Genomic DNA, 13851 nt, shown 5'->3' on the forward strand with positions numbered 1-13851 from the left:
TCATTGGAATCTAATTAAACTGTTTTCTAAAGCGGTGGCACAGAACTATCTTGTCTTCCCATCATCAGTGTGTAAAAGTTTGGATTCCTCCACATCCTTGCCAACACTTCTTGTTAGTTTTGATTATAGCCAACCTAATGAGTTTGAGATGGTAATTCATTGTGGTTTTCATTTGCATTTCCCTAATGACCAGTGGTAATGAACATCTCTTCATGTGCTTATTGGCCTTTTGTATATCTTCCCTAGATACATGTTTATTTAGATCCTTTGTTAATTTAAAAATCAGATTATTTGTCTTTTTCTTACTGAGTCATAAGAGTTCTTTATATTATTTAGAATAAGTCCTGTATGAGTTACAATTTGCAAATGTTTTCTTCCATTTGAGGGGTTGTCTTTTTTGACTTTCTTGGTGGTATCGTTTGAAGCACAAAAGATTTTAATTTTAATGAAGTCCAGTTTGCCTATTCTTTTCTACTGTTCCTTGTGCTTTTGGGGTCATGTGTAAGAATCTTTTGCCAAATTCAAGATCTGTGTAGTTATTCAGAACTAGATAGAGAGAATGCCAGAAATTAAAATTTACATTAAATTAAAAGCAGTCACCACAATGGCTCCTTATATTTATTTATTTTTTCTAGTTCTGAAAGGTCAAATTACACCCATCACCTTTCTGTTCATAAAGAAAATACTTTGGGTCACTTATATTCTTCTGTGGGTGGGTGAATCTGGGCTACAAAATCAGTTTCCTTTGGAAATTTGTCCCCTTAACTTGATTCTACTTTTATACCATTTTCTTTTTCTTTTTATTTTTTTTATTTTTACTTTTATTTCTAGATGTTTGTTAGGTGAGCACTCTACCACTGAGCCACAACCCCAGCCTAATTATTTTTAGATGTTTGAACATATAAAAATTATCTTCTTAGACTAAACCTATTAAACCCCATAAGCAGTACAGGCGAAGATGAGATTTCTTAGAGCAATTTCAAAGTGAAGTAGAAAAATACTGTTTGTAAGGTCCTTTTTTCTTTTGTATCTTAAATAATAATTGTTAAAAAAAAGTATTTAAAAATCAAACATTAAATAAATTTATAGTTTTGTGTTTCCCTTAAACCTGTTCTGTAGATTCAACCTCTACAATATGGACCTCATTCTTTTTTCTTATGCACATCTTAACATTATTGTTATTTTTTACTCTTATTTGATGATTTATAAAGATTCAGTTGTTTATCTTGCCTTTAGCCACATGCAGTCATGCAGTCACCTCCCACAGCTTGTGTCTAGTTCAGTTTCCTGGCTTTCATAGGAGAGCCTTCCTCCTTGCTCATCAGAAGGTATTGGAAACCTGGGTGCTTTGCTATTAGCTTAAAATCACTGTACTATCACCTGCTGTCTATAGAAAAGTATAGTTGTTATACTTTTCTCTTTTGGTCAGAAAGACTTCTCTGTTCTGTATTCTCTACAGACTTTTTATTTCTAGATTTTAAAGGTTATCTAAAAATACCAGTTTTTACTTTACAGTTGCTTTAGGATATAACTGGAAATATTTTTAGAAGATGCCAGTACTAAAATTTAGGGGAAAATAAGACTCACACTGAATTTATTATAGAAAAACAGCTAATCACCTTAGAAGCATCCTTTGCTACTTAGCTCTGGCTTGAGATACTATTTTGCCTATGATAGATATTCAGTTTAAATGAATAAATAGGTAAGTAATTAAATTTCATTCTCTTAGAGTTCACACTTACTCCTGAGGATTTTTCCCCCCTTCACTTAAGCTACTATTTCTAGTGAACCTAGTATTGCAAGTCATTTAACATTTTAATTGTTTTGCTTAGGAAATAGGTTGAGGGAAACATGTAGTTCACAACACACATTTTTGACTGGAATTGTCTTACTTCTGAAACATTGGGCATTAACATGACACGTCATGTGCCTTTGAAGCCCTATGTGGGTTAAAGATCAGAGTCTTAATATTTGAATCATTTAGAACAATATCTGAAATTCTGGTTGTAGAAGATCTTTTGTTTCTTTACTTCCTTTCACCATCACAAATCCAATAACTACTTGTTTCTTGAATCCAGGTGCTCCGGGAATTAGTATTAAAATACCGTGAGAACATCATTCATGTGCGGACAGCAGCAGACCACATGGAAGAAAAGCTGAAGGCTGAGATACTTTTCCTAAAAGAGCAGATTCAAGCAGAACAGTGTTTAAAAGAAAACCTTGAAGAAACTCTGCAGCTAGAAATAGAAAACTGCAAGGAGGAAATAGGTGAAGATAAAAGTGATATAGTGTAGAATTGGTTACTAAATAAAACTTTTACTTCCTTTTTTTCTTGGCAGGGGTTGGGGGGGCAAGCGGTACTGGAGATTTAACCCAGGGGTGCTCTACCACTGAGCTCTACCTGGCCCTTCATTATTTTTATTTTGAGATAGGGTCTCAGTAAGTTGCTGAGGCTGGCCTAGAACTTAGGATCTTCCTGACTTAGCCTCCTGAGTCACTGGGATTAAATAAAACTTCTCTGATTGTGAAAATTAATAGTTGGTCATAGGATGTGGAAAAGAGGAAAGTATAGGAAAAAAGTAAGGATTCAACCCATTTTTCTCAGATGTTCTGATATATCTAGTAATATGGCAACTAAAAAACTGAAAACAAAAAAATCTTGTGTTTTTTAGGAGCTCTGATGACCTTTCTTTGTCAGTTACTAACAGAAAACAACACTGGAATCCAGGCCACTGGGAATGCAGTTAGATGGGTGATATTTCCAAGTAGAACTTTGATGTGTTAACTGCTAGGAATATTTTTTCCCCCTGACAGATGTGTATACTTGATGGAGAGGTAGTTTATAATAGTGTCCTTTCATGTGGACTCTGCCTTTACCTGAGCTTGATAATGATGCTGCTTGGTTGGGGATAGTTTTGAGAAAGGACCTTTTCCCCCATGTTCAGTATATATTTGAGTCCTTTGGTGTAGCTTAAGGAAAAAAAAATAATGCACAATAATAAATGATTGCTAATATTTCTCCCCTTTCCTCTTACAGCTTCCATTTCTAGTCTGAAGGCTGAATTAGAAAGAATAAAAGTAGAAAAAGAACAGGTGAGTCGTAAGTTTAAAATTAATTCTGTCAACAATCAGTTGATATTTAATCTTAGAGCCAAGGAATAAGAAATAGTTGAGCACAATACTTGGCCTTTAAGGAACTTTGGATGATGATGAACATTTATTGAGAGGCTGTTGTGTGTCAGGCTGTGTTGACTGGAGGAGGAAAGGGGAAGAGAATGACTTGACGGTAGCCTGGAGTCTCCATTGTCGTGGGAAACAGGCAGGCATGGTCCTGACATGATGTACGCATAAAGCTACCGTAGGAGTGTGTAGAAAACATTTCTAAGTAGAGCATGCTGTCTAGCTGGCTTGGAGTCCTCTTTTAGACAACACAACACCTGTGACAGGTAACCCATTCAGTTCCTGGCCTCCTTATTCCTTTAGTCAGAGATCTTGGCCTCCACTCTGTCCTCCTTGGCCACAGCTTTCATCATCCTGGTCTTACTCCTACAGGTCCTTCTGGGTACTTCCTCCGCTTCTTCACTTCCCTTAACTTTTAACTTTTCCTTTCTCTTGGATTAAGTAACTCCTTCTTGGCTTTGCTTTCTTTACTTCCAAGCTGCAACTTAAACACCTTGCCTCTTCAGCTAGTTTTCCATGCACATTCTCCAATCCCCAGATTCCTTGTCCTTCTGCTGCCCTCATTTAATTACTGCCCAACTTTGGCTTAGACCTGGTGTCCCCAGACTGCTGATGCCATCAGTTCTGCTCGTGCTGTTAGATGGGGCTCTGGTGTTCCCAGACAGCCTTTCATTTGTCCTAAGGTGTCTCTCTTCCATCCCCTGTGGGGACTACTTCAGTCATTATCACCTCAAATCCCTCACACTCAGCAGATGCTGAACTCACTCTGCAGTCATAATGCAGGACCATCTTCAGGCACCTCGGTCACTTGTTCTCCTGCTCTTATCCCCAGCCTTCTCTCTTCTTTCTTGAGAAAATGATGATCTGTTTCTCACCATAGTATGTCACTGCAGAGGTGCTTTCACTGAATCCCTCTCGTGTTTTCCAGCCTTCCACTCTGAGTTTTGGGATCTTTGTTGATCTTTCCTATTACTCAGATATGTTCAGGTGTCTCCCATTAAAAGGGAAAGTTTCTCTTTGCACTTCTCTCAAGCCACCTTTCTTTTCTTGACTGCCACATTTTTGTTTTTAGTGCTTGGGATTGTGTCCTTGGATTTGCATGTGCTAGGCAGGCACTGAGCTACATTCTCAGCCCTTGTTTAGTTTTATTTTGAGACAGGGTCTCACTGAGTTGCTCAGGCTGGCCTTGAACTCTAGGTCTTAAGCTGTCCTGCCTAAGCCTTACAAGTAGCTGGGACTACATGAATGCCTGGCTTTTGTGCAACATCTTTTTTTTTTTTTTAAGGTAGGGCCTCACATATACTAGGCAAGTACTCCACCGCTGAGCTGTACCCCAGCCCTTTTTATTTTTTATTTTGAGGCAGGGTCTCACTGGTTGCCCAGGCGCCTTGAACTTGTGATCTTCTTGCCTTGATGGAATCAATAGGTGTGTGCTACTGTTCCTGGCTTGCTGACACTCTTGAAGAGGGGCCTCACAAGCAGTCCTTACCTGCTGCAGCCTGCCTCTGCCTCCACTTGACTACTATGATTGCATTATAGAGATGACTATAGGGCTGGTAGTGTGGCTCAGTGAGCCACGTGTGTGAAGCTCTGGGCTCAGTCCCTAGTGCCAGAAAGCAGGGGTGGGGGTGGGAGAAATGAGAGAGGGAATAAACTGTACTCAGATAACTAACACCTTATCATTTTACTCCACTGTCACCCTGTGTGGTTTCAGACTCACTTCTCACCTTAAATATTTTAAGAGCTTGTTTCTTAGCCAGGTGAGGTGGTACACACCTGTAATCCCAGCAGCTCAAGAGGATGAGGCAGGAGGATCATGAGCCAGCCTCAGCAACTTAGTGAGGCCCTAAGCAACTCAGTGAGACCCTGTCTCTAAATAAAATATACACACACACAAAAGCGCTGGGGATGTGCTTCAAAAAAGAGCTTGTTTCCTGTCTTCTGAATTTAGCATCTTGAAATTCATCTCTATGTTAAAAGCAAGGTGATCTTCAAAAAATTACAAACTCAACTATGACCTCTCTTGTTGAAAAACCTTCCAGTGGCTTCCTTTAGCCACAGGACAAGTTGGTATTCCTTAGCCAGCCAGAGATCTCTTCTTGCCTGACATGCCTCAAATTCTACAGCCCTGACACTGCTGTGGGTAAGAACCCACCACCATTCCTGAAGGCATTTTTATGCATGCCACCGTTTCCCTCTTTTTTGAGTGTCTCTGTTTCTTTTCTCCCTGTTTTTCTGCCTCTATAAACATTTTCATCTTTTAATAGCCAAGCAGCATTTCTTCTAGGAAATACTTCTTAAGTTTTCTGGCAGAATTAAGTACTTTTTCCTTCTTCTGGGTTCACATGCCATAATTATTAACATGTCTGGTCTCTCCTGATTTCTCCATCTCTAAGCCTTATAACATGGTAGGTACCCAATAAGTAGTTAATGAAAAAATAGTTCTGGAAGGAAAAACAGAATCCAGACATTAAAAGGTGAGAAGTACATTCCAAACATAGCCTGTAGGCTTTTCTAGGCAGCATGCTCTGGCCTATAGGGAGTTTGTAAGGTTCAGCTTTTTCCTTTTTAATTTTACAGTTGGATTCTACATTTAGAGAGAAGTCTCAACAGCTTGAGAATCTTCAGGAGATAAAGATCAATTTGGAAGACCAGTTAAAGAAAGAGACTGCTGCTAAGGTGATATTTTTGTGGTTATTTAACTTTTAAGGCTAAGAATGTAGGAACACATCTTAATTGTTTACAAAACCAAATCAAACCAATATTGCTGGTATGGAATATCACCTTCTGAAAGTAGGGAAGACTAGCTGCTTGCAAAAAGAAAATGAATTTGAATCAGAGTTGGAGTAAATCTTCATTCTGCCAGCCCTAGAGGCCTGTCATAGGCTTTAGTAGGCCAGACTGGCCATGAGGGCCATTAAACCAAGCTTGGGCAATGCCCAGTTAGAAACATGCTTTGAAATGTTCATTTCATTTGAATGATGTGTCAGATCATATGATTGTATTGAACCACATTTACTGCCTGAATTGATTGATCCAGTTAGAATTGAAGGACATTTGGCTAATTGTAGGGAGAGTTGCCTAGAAAGCATCTTAGTGAATTGTGTGGTCAGACATTTAGGTGCAGAAATGTTCTGTTGGTGTTATTCAATAGCCATTTGTCTTTAGAAAGGCAACAGTTCACATCCTGCTGAAGTTTTGTGCTATAAGGAAGACTGGGGCATATTTACTGAGAATTTTCCTGGTGGATATTTGTTTATTGTGATTGTCAGAGGAAATTCCTGAGATTTCTATTTCTGTTGCTGTGACAGCTACTGATCTTAGCAGCTGTTTTTATATTAATCACTGTCACCAGTTGCTGGAGGTAGCTGGTGCAGTACTTTAATCCATTTTTATCCTGGCTTTTGTGTCCAATTCATTTTAGATCCTAGAGCAGATATCTTGGCCAGTTTGCACCCTTGCCCTATAGATAAAGAGAGATTAGTGGGATATGGGAGATATCTTCCCTAGGAGTAGGTAACAAGTTTAAGTTTCTGAGTAATTCTGACCTTTGCCTCTTTGGCATTAACATTCAAAACTTTTATATTTTAGGCTGCTGTTGAGCAACTAATGTTTGAAGAGAAGAACAAAGCTCAGAGATTACAGACAGAATTAGATGTCAGTGAACAAGTCCAGAGAGATTTTGTAAAGCTTTCTCAGACCCTTCAGGTGAGGCATTTGGGGAACCACTGTGGAACTGTGGGGAGAGAATCTTGCCATCCTTGAGCACTAGAGTAGCTAGCAATGTAGTGACTGCAGCTGCTTTTACCTCTACCCCAAATGTCCACCTAGACAATCAAGCCAGAACCTACAGACCTTGATCTCTGTCCTCTATACCTTGCTATATGAGTATAAACTTGTATTTTATGACCTAAATTTTTTAAAAACTACTTAGTGTCCAGCCCAGAGCATGATGTTCCCTCCAGTAAATTCCTTGTCTCCCCCTAACTCCTTTTCTTGAGGGCCCAGCTTATGTTTGTCCTCTCAGTGGAACCTTCTAGGTCCCTGAGCTGAGTCTGAAGTACTTCCTTCCTCCACCATGCTCCCTCGGCACTCTGTCAATGTCTAGTGACATTTAGTAGAATGTCAGCTTGTTTTCTTCCCAGCTGAACTGTGTCTTCTTGGGGATTGAGTCAGGTCTCCATAATCACAGCATTTATATTCATAATACTAGATTGTTACAAAGTAGCTTTGGGGAATTTTAAAAATTAAATTGTTCTTGCTGCTGCCTTCCTTCTCTGAAATGACTGCTCTGGTGAATTAATCTGCTGCATCTCAGCTAAACCAAAGGCTGAGAAAATCTAGGAAATGGGCCACCTGCACATATCTCACCATTGTTTCTCCAGGTGCAGTTAGAGCGGATCCGGCAAGCAGACTCCTTGGAGAGAATCCGGGCAATTCTGAATGATACCAAACTGACAGACATTAACCAGCTCCCTGAGACATGACACCCTGACAGCAGGATTCTAGTCTGCACTTTGGGGTTTTTAACTCATCTTTAGATCAACATTAATTATTATTTAACTCTTAACTGAAGAAGCCGAAGTCACAACAAAAGGACGATTGGAGAAATGCTTATTTCTGGTGAGAGAAGACTGTGCAGCACAGGGACAGCCAGCAGCCAGGGTCATTTGCAGCCAACAGACCTTTCCAATGAACACTAACCAGACTCCGGGCTTGATTCCAACAGGTGTGGGATCAGATTTGGTGATGGAAAAGGGCTGTATCTTTGCCTGATTTCTCCAACATAAAATTTTCAAACACATTTTCTTACCCTAAAGCAACTTCCCAGTAGTGTTTGGAATTACATTTTCTGTTCATAGTGAGAGAATTTCTTTTTGTCTAGAGAGCTCATCAGTAACAGTATTCAGATAGCAGACAGAGGTGTAGTACGCTGTATGAATATTTTATATTAAAATATGAAGTTTGAGAGCAGGCCATTGGCTACTGACTGTATTTCCCTCGTTCAGTACATTTTCTTCTTTTTACCATTTTATCTTATATTGGAGGATTTTTAAATGCTACTGAAACTTGCCTAAGAACTTTAAGACTGTGGCAAACCAAACCAGTTCAAGTACAGAATTAGGAGGATTTGAAAACTTGGCTGAGGTCATATATGGATAATTGTATATATACATATATATGTATGTATATATACATATATATGTTTGTATATATACATATATATGTATGTATTGGAAGTTGAGTTTAAAGGAAAAGCACAAGAAATTATTTGGAAGCACTTTTTCTGCATACCTGGAAGATCTTCATGGGCCCCACAGGTGCCGGGGTTGAACTGGCACCAGACTTTTGATGTTTTGGCCTAGTTATTGGATCAGTGAAAAAATAACAAACAAACTATACCTGACATCATCTATCATATATTTATAAATCTACTTATTTTCAACTTGAATCAGTGGGCTTAAATACTATTTGTTTTAAAAGTGTCAAATATAGAAAAGTAATGAGGTTGGCAGATACTTACTTGATATTTTCTTTTGCAATTTTGATCTGGAGTCTAAGTGACAATGCTCACAGTGAAATTGGCGAGAAATCCATTTAGTGTATCAATCAGTTTGGAAATCTGCTCTGTCATTTTCCAAGAGTGTGAGTTTCTTGTGTGAAGAAAACCTTGGTGGAACAAGTTGTTTTTGCCATAGCTTCATGAAGTGTTGCAGAAACAGTAAATTTGTGTCATGCTCACTGTTCACCTGCTGCAGTACTGCCCCAAGAGCAGCTAGTGGAAGGCTCTGTTTAATTCACCATGTACAACATTCAAAAGGAAAAATGTTTAAGTACTTTTTTTAAAATTGATGTTGAATAGCAGAGGGATACCTGAAGGAACCTTATAGGAATTAGTGAACTTTGTTATAAATGAAGTCAGTATGGATTTGTCCTTAAGATCTTTCTTCCACAGGATAAATGATAAGGACTACATTCCATCATCCCATGGATTATTTTTGTAGTCTTGCATTCATGATTATGAATTTAAAAGTAAATACTAATTATGAAAGTAGTGCTAAAGGCTTGTCATGCATGAAGCATTATAATTGATTGAAGTCCCTTTGTATAAAGTCTACTTGGTTTAAAGGAAACATGTCCTCTTTGAGTTACAGGGAATTTTGTTAGTTACAGAATATGATTTACAGTTAAGACTAGTTCCTTGCATAGGCCCCAAGCTTATTTAGCACTATAAATCATGAGGAGTAATTCGTAATCTTTCTGAACCATTATTTCCAGTTAACTGCTGAGACTGAGCACCTTTTTTTTCTCCAGAAGATGGGTATTGGGGCAATAAAATCATGACTAGGGAACTCTTCATGGTCTGTACTATGGCAGATGCAAACTGTTGGAATCCACTAAATTAAGAAAAATATCCTAGAAAAACCCAAACTGAGACTGCATTTTAACAGTCTGGTATGAAACAAACTGCTGTGATACTCTCCAGGTAGGACAATTCTTTAAGTGGGATTTTCTGAATAAATGAAATCTGATTTAAGAAGGTGAAATTTATCCCTTCTAAGGAAAAGATCAGTTGGGTTTCACAAGTGTTCCTGTGCTTGTATTCAGTCTGTGTACACCTGTTCTCTCGCATGTCTAACCCAATTTACCTCTTACCTGTAATGTACCTTACAGTGTGGTTTTTAATTGGCAGTCACTTGGCCATTTCTAGGCAGGTATGGTTATTACCTTTCAGAACTCATATTGGCAGGTACAAAAAGATGTAAAGCTGAGACAAAACCATATACTGCCTACCAAGCTATTTCTTTCTTTCTTTAAGGTGCTAACACTTGCACCTTGTACCTACTCAGTCGAGACACAGCACAGCCAAACTCAGCTCTGAAAGGTAATAGTGCCTGTGAGAAGTGAGCAGAGGTGGCCTTGGCAATTGTGGATCTTTAGCTCTGCTCTGAGCAGATTGCAGGTGTAACTGTTGCTAACTGTACTGAAGGTGTTTCCTTAAGAAGAAGTGTTCAAATTAAAAAAAAGCTGCTGCCCAGTAGACTGTGTGGCCTTTTCCTTTGAATTCTAGTGTTGTGATGCTACTTTAAAATGCAGCTCTTATTCTGGCTTCAATAGAGAGAAAGTTCAGTAGGGTCAAGGAGACTTCAAGTGTACAGCTGAAAGCCTGTGTTTCAGGGTGGTTTTGTTTTTGAAAATGATACCGGGCCCTTGTTGCATACGATCACTGAGTTTAGTTATAAAGCACATTCCAATTTTTAAATATATTTATTCAATAATTATAAAACAAATATAAAAAATGATAAACCACACCAAATTCATCCAAAAAAATGCTTCTTTATAAATTAGTGCTGTTTGGTTTACAGTATGGGTTTGAATCTTCAGTTTTGTTAATTTCAGTTGTGAATCTAATCCTGGTGTCAGAAGTTTACATGATTTCGGATATCATTGATTTGCTTCACCATTTCCCTTATGTGTTCACCCCTGTAAAATCATAAAGTCACTCATTTTTAGAGATGAAAGTCATTAGTACAGAATCTTAAGAACTGAAACGAGTAATGCTGAATTATCTAAGAACTTCTTTGCTTAAATTAACAACTTAAGGTTCCAGATGGATAGTAGGTATTTACTCATTTAAGGCGGCAAGCTGGTTCAACTACTGGAATTTATTTTTTGTGGCTAAGTACTGGGGATAGAACCCAGGACCTTGTGTATGCTACTTGATTGCTCTACCACTGAGCTGTATACCTCCAGCCCCAGGATTTTTTTTTTTAATATTTATTTTTTAGTTGAAGGTGGACACATGATATCTTTATTTCATTTTTATGTGGTGCTGAGGATCGAACCCAGTGCCTCACACATGCTAGGCGAGCGTTCTACCATTGAGCAACAACCCCAGTCCCCCAGGAAATATTTTTGAACATAGTCTCTCTGGGAAAATACTTTTTTTGACCACGCAACAAAATCACATTATAGAAAAGCCATCATATTCCATCCTCTCACCATACTCATTGCTTAAGTCCCTATCCTAGTAATTAGTGATGTGCAGACACTAAAACTTGGGAATCTTTACCTGGGCAGACAGAGGTAGACTCTGGCATACTCCAGAGAAAAAAACTCTTTTCACAACAATAGCAAGTTTATAAGCATTTACTTACTCCTCCTTCAGAATGGACTGGATGCATTTCCGCTGGTAGGCACTGAGGGTGATGCTCGGTTTTTGAGGACTTGGCACCTTTTCCATCTTTCGCTGTTGATAGTCTTTTTTCATAGTAACCTTAAGTAATCAAACAGAACATGAATATTTTAGTATGCTTTGCCACATGTTTTTACATGTTTTAATCTGTTCTTGTTATATTTTATGAAATTATTTTCTGTAGCATAATGCTTAAAAAATAAGACTGAATTTAACCACCTTGTACCCATTCCTACCTGTTTGATGGCATTGCCCAAATGTCGAAGTTGATCCGGTATCAGCTGTAATTCTTTCTTCATGTCTCTCTCACTATCAGAGAGAACTGGGAGCTGAGTGTGAAAACTGTGAAGTACTTTTTTCATCCTTTAGATAAGGTAAGCAAACATCTCAGCTTAAGATCTCCGCTAATTATGAGAAATATAATCACAATAAAGCTTGTAATTCAAGACTCTGGTATCTGGGGAGGAGGTCTCCACAGGATAGATTAGGGGAAAGTGACATATCTTTCCTAACATACACCTCAGAGGAGAAACAGGGATCCATTCAATTCTATAGGTATGTGAGCAACTGCTAAGGTCTATTTTCTTCATAATACTATAAGTACTTAATAAGGTTGCTAGTATCTGAGTAGGGAACTGAATATTACACAGCCCACTGACCTGTTCATGATATCTTCTTGTTTCTCCTTGGCTTCCTCATATTTGTCAGCTAAGCGCTCAGCCATTTCCCGTAGACTCTTCCTGATGGCATAAGAAACAAAAGACTCTTGGTGTTCACTGGATGTGTTCAACATCTTGAGGTGAGATTCAGTCCCCTACATTACTGTTTCATTCTCCCTAGTTTTGACACTTACCTCTCCTCTCGACAATAATTGAGATCTTCTAGCTGTTTCTTTTTTTGATCACATAATAATTTGACCCTTTAAGAAGGAAAATAAAGTTTAATCAGAAGCCAGGCCTGGGCTATTAATACAGCACCAGCTACCAACAGGGACTAATGGTTGTGAACATAAGACATCCTACCTCCGCTGAATCTCTTCCTTTGCCAGGTCCTGCTTAAGAATGTACTGTTCTCTGAACACCTGGGTGGCTCTGCTGATGAGCTGAAGGCATTCCTCAGGAGGAGGGGCCAAATCCTTTTCAGATGATCTTAAAATGAAAATTTCTATCATTTTCCTTAGCCAAGTAAGACTTGTGAAAACAGACTGAGTCAGCTGCTTTTTTCCTTTTTTGCACTTATTTTATTTTAAAACAAGGTCTTGCTAAATTGCTGAGGCTGGCCTCAAACTTATGATCCTCTTGCCTTAGTCTCCAAAGCCATTGGGATTATAGGCATCCACCCCCATGCCCAGCTTCCTTTTTCACTTTGTTTATCACTCTCAGGTGTCACTTCTCTTCCTCTACTCACTAACTGATGAGATATGCCCTGTGTCTCTTCCACCTCCACCACAGTAAAGCAGATATGAAATAGCTGAGGACAGAAAGGATGAACAATAATTTTGAAAAGAGAGAACAAAACCCACTCTTAAAATCTGGATGCCCAAGATCACATACTTGAGAAATGCTGGATTGGCAACACTACGTTGCAAAATGCTTCTAATATGCTTTTCAAAGGAATCTGGGGTCTCAGCCAGAATACGGAGAGGGGACTCTGTCACTTCAACATCTTCTCGGGTACACAGCAGGGGAGGAGAAGCTGGATGGACAGTACTTCTATAAAACAGATAAATGAAAGTCTACCAATGGAGTTATTTATTATATGAAAGCATAAACCAAACTTATCCAGAACTTGGAGAACAAACAAAAAGTTGTTACTCAAAAGCACAAGAATGTATGTTTTCCACCTTGAAGAGATCACGTTCAGAAGTTGTCCCTTTATGCTGCCATGTGTGAAAGCATTTTGGACTCTACCAACAGAACCTTTCCTCAAAGGACTCAAGAATTTGTTTTATAAGCTAGAGCCACAAACAAGTCACTCCTTTCTTAGGTACAGACTTGATCAACACCAATTTAAGACAGATAACAACTCTATGCCATATGCAATTGTATATAACTTGATTCCTAAAAATTGTATGCCCTCAATCATAAATATTTGCAAAGGCAATTTTAGAAAGTGCTTGAAAGAGTGTAAAATTTTGGCAACATGGTAACTAACTTACTTTGAAAATGACAATTTAAATTCACAAGGTTTGTTAAACAGTGACATTACTTTATAGATAATCTGTATTTTAGGGAGTTGGCAGAAACATGATTTGAAGGTATCCAGATAATTGAGTTTTTTTCACCATTTAGGATTCATATCTTTACTCTGAAATTGGTGTGACTAGGTCCTATTTTACTAAAGGTATGTGAACTTTTGAAAAATATGCTGAGGCTGAGATTTGTGGCTCAGTGGTAGAGCGCTCGCCTAACATGCATGAGGCACTGGGTTCAATCCTCAGCACCACATAAATGTAAAATAAAGATATTGTGTCC

The 13851-nt window shown here is 38.5% G+C and overlaps 2 protein-coding genes across 3 annotated transcripts in view; one reads left to right on the top strand and one right to left on the bottom strand.

The window, feature by feature from the left end:
• Rabep1 (rabaptin, RAB GTPase binding effector protein 1) overlaps positions 1–10222 on the top strand; it is a 97483-nt gene extending 87261 nt beyond the window's left edge. The window contains exons 14-18 of the mRNA XM_026393895.2: positions 2079–2268; positions 3038–3093; positions 5761–5859; positions 6772–6888; positions 7566–10222. Of these exons, the coding sequence (XP_026249680.1) occupies positions 2079–2268; positions 3038–3093; positions 5761–5859; positions 6772–6888; positions 7566–7667 (564 nt within the window). The 3' untranslated portion in view covers positions 7668–10222. The remainder of the gene's footprint in view (positions 1–2078; positions 2269–3037; positions 3094–5760; positions 5860–6771; positions 6889–7565) is intronic.
• Positions 10223–10464: 242 nt separating this feature from the next.
• Nup88 (nucleoporin 88) overlaps positions 10465–13851 on the bottom strand; it is a 29550-nt gene continuing 26163 nt past the window's right edge. The window contains exons 11-17 of one of the 2 annotated variants that reach the window (XM_026393898.2): positions 12931–13089; positions 12400–12525; positions 12231–12296; positions 12037–12117; positions 11614–11686; positions 11340–11458; positions 10465–10665 (exon numbers count right to left, since the gene is read on the bottom strand). In XM_026393898.2, the coding sequence (XP_026249683.1) occupies positions 10602–10665; positions 11340–11458; positions 11614–11686; positions 12037–12117; positions 12231–12296; positions 12400–12525; positions 12931–13089 (688 nt within the window). In that variant the 3' untranslated portion in view covers positions 10465–10601. Of the gene's footprint in view, positions 10666–11339; positions 11459–11613; positions 11741–12036; positions 12118–12230; positions 12297–12399; positions 12526–12930; positions 13090–13851 lie in introns of both variants that reach the window. The other variant, XM_026393897.2, reaches the window with a different exon arrangement.

This window comes from Urocitellus parryii, chromosome 7 (genome assembly GCF_045843805.1).
Source record: "Urocitellus parryii isolate mUroPar1 chromosome 7, mUroPar1.hap1, whole genome shotgun sequence".
Lineage (NCBI taxonomy): Eukaryota > Metazoa > Chordata > Mammalia > Rodentia > Sciuridae > Urocitellus > Urocitellus parryii.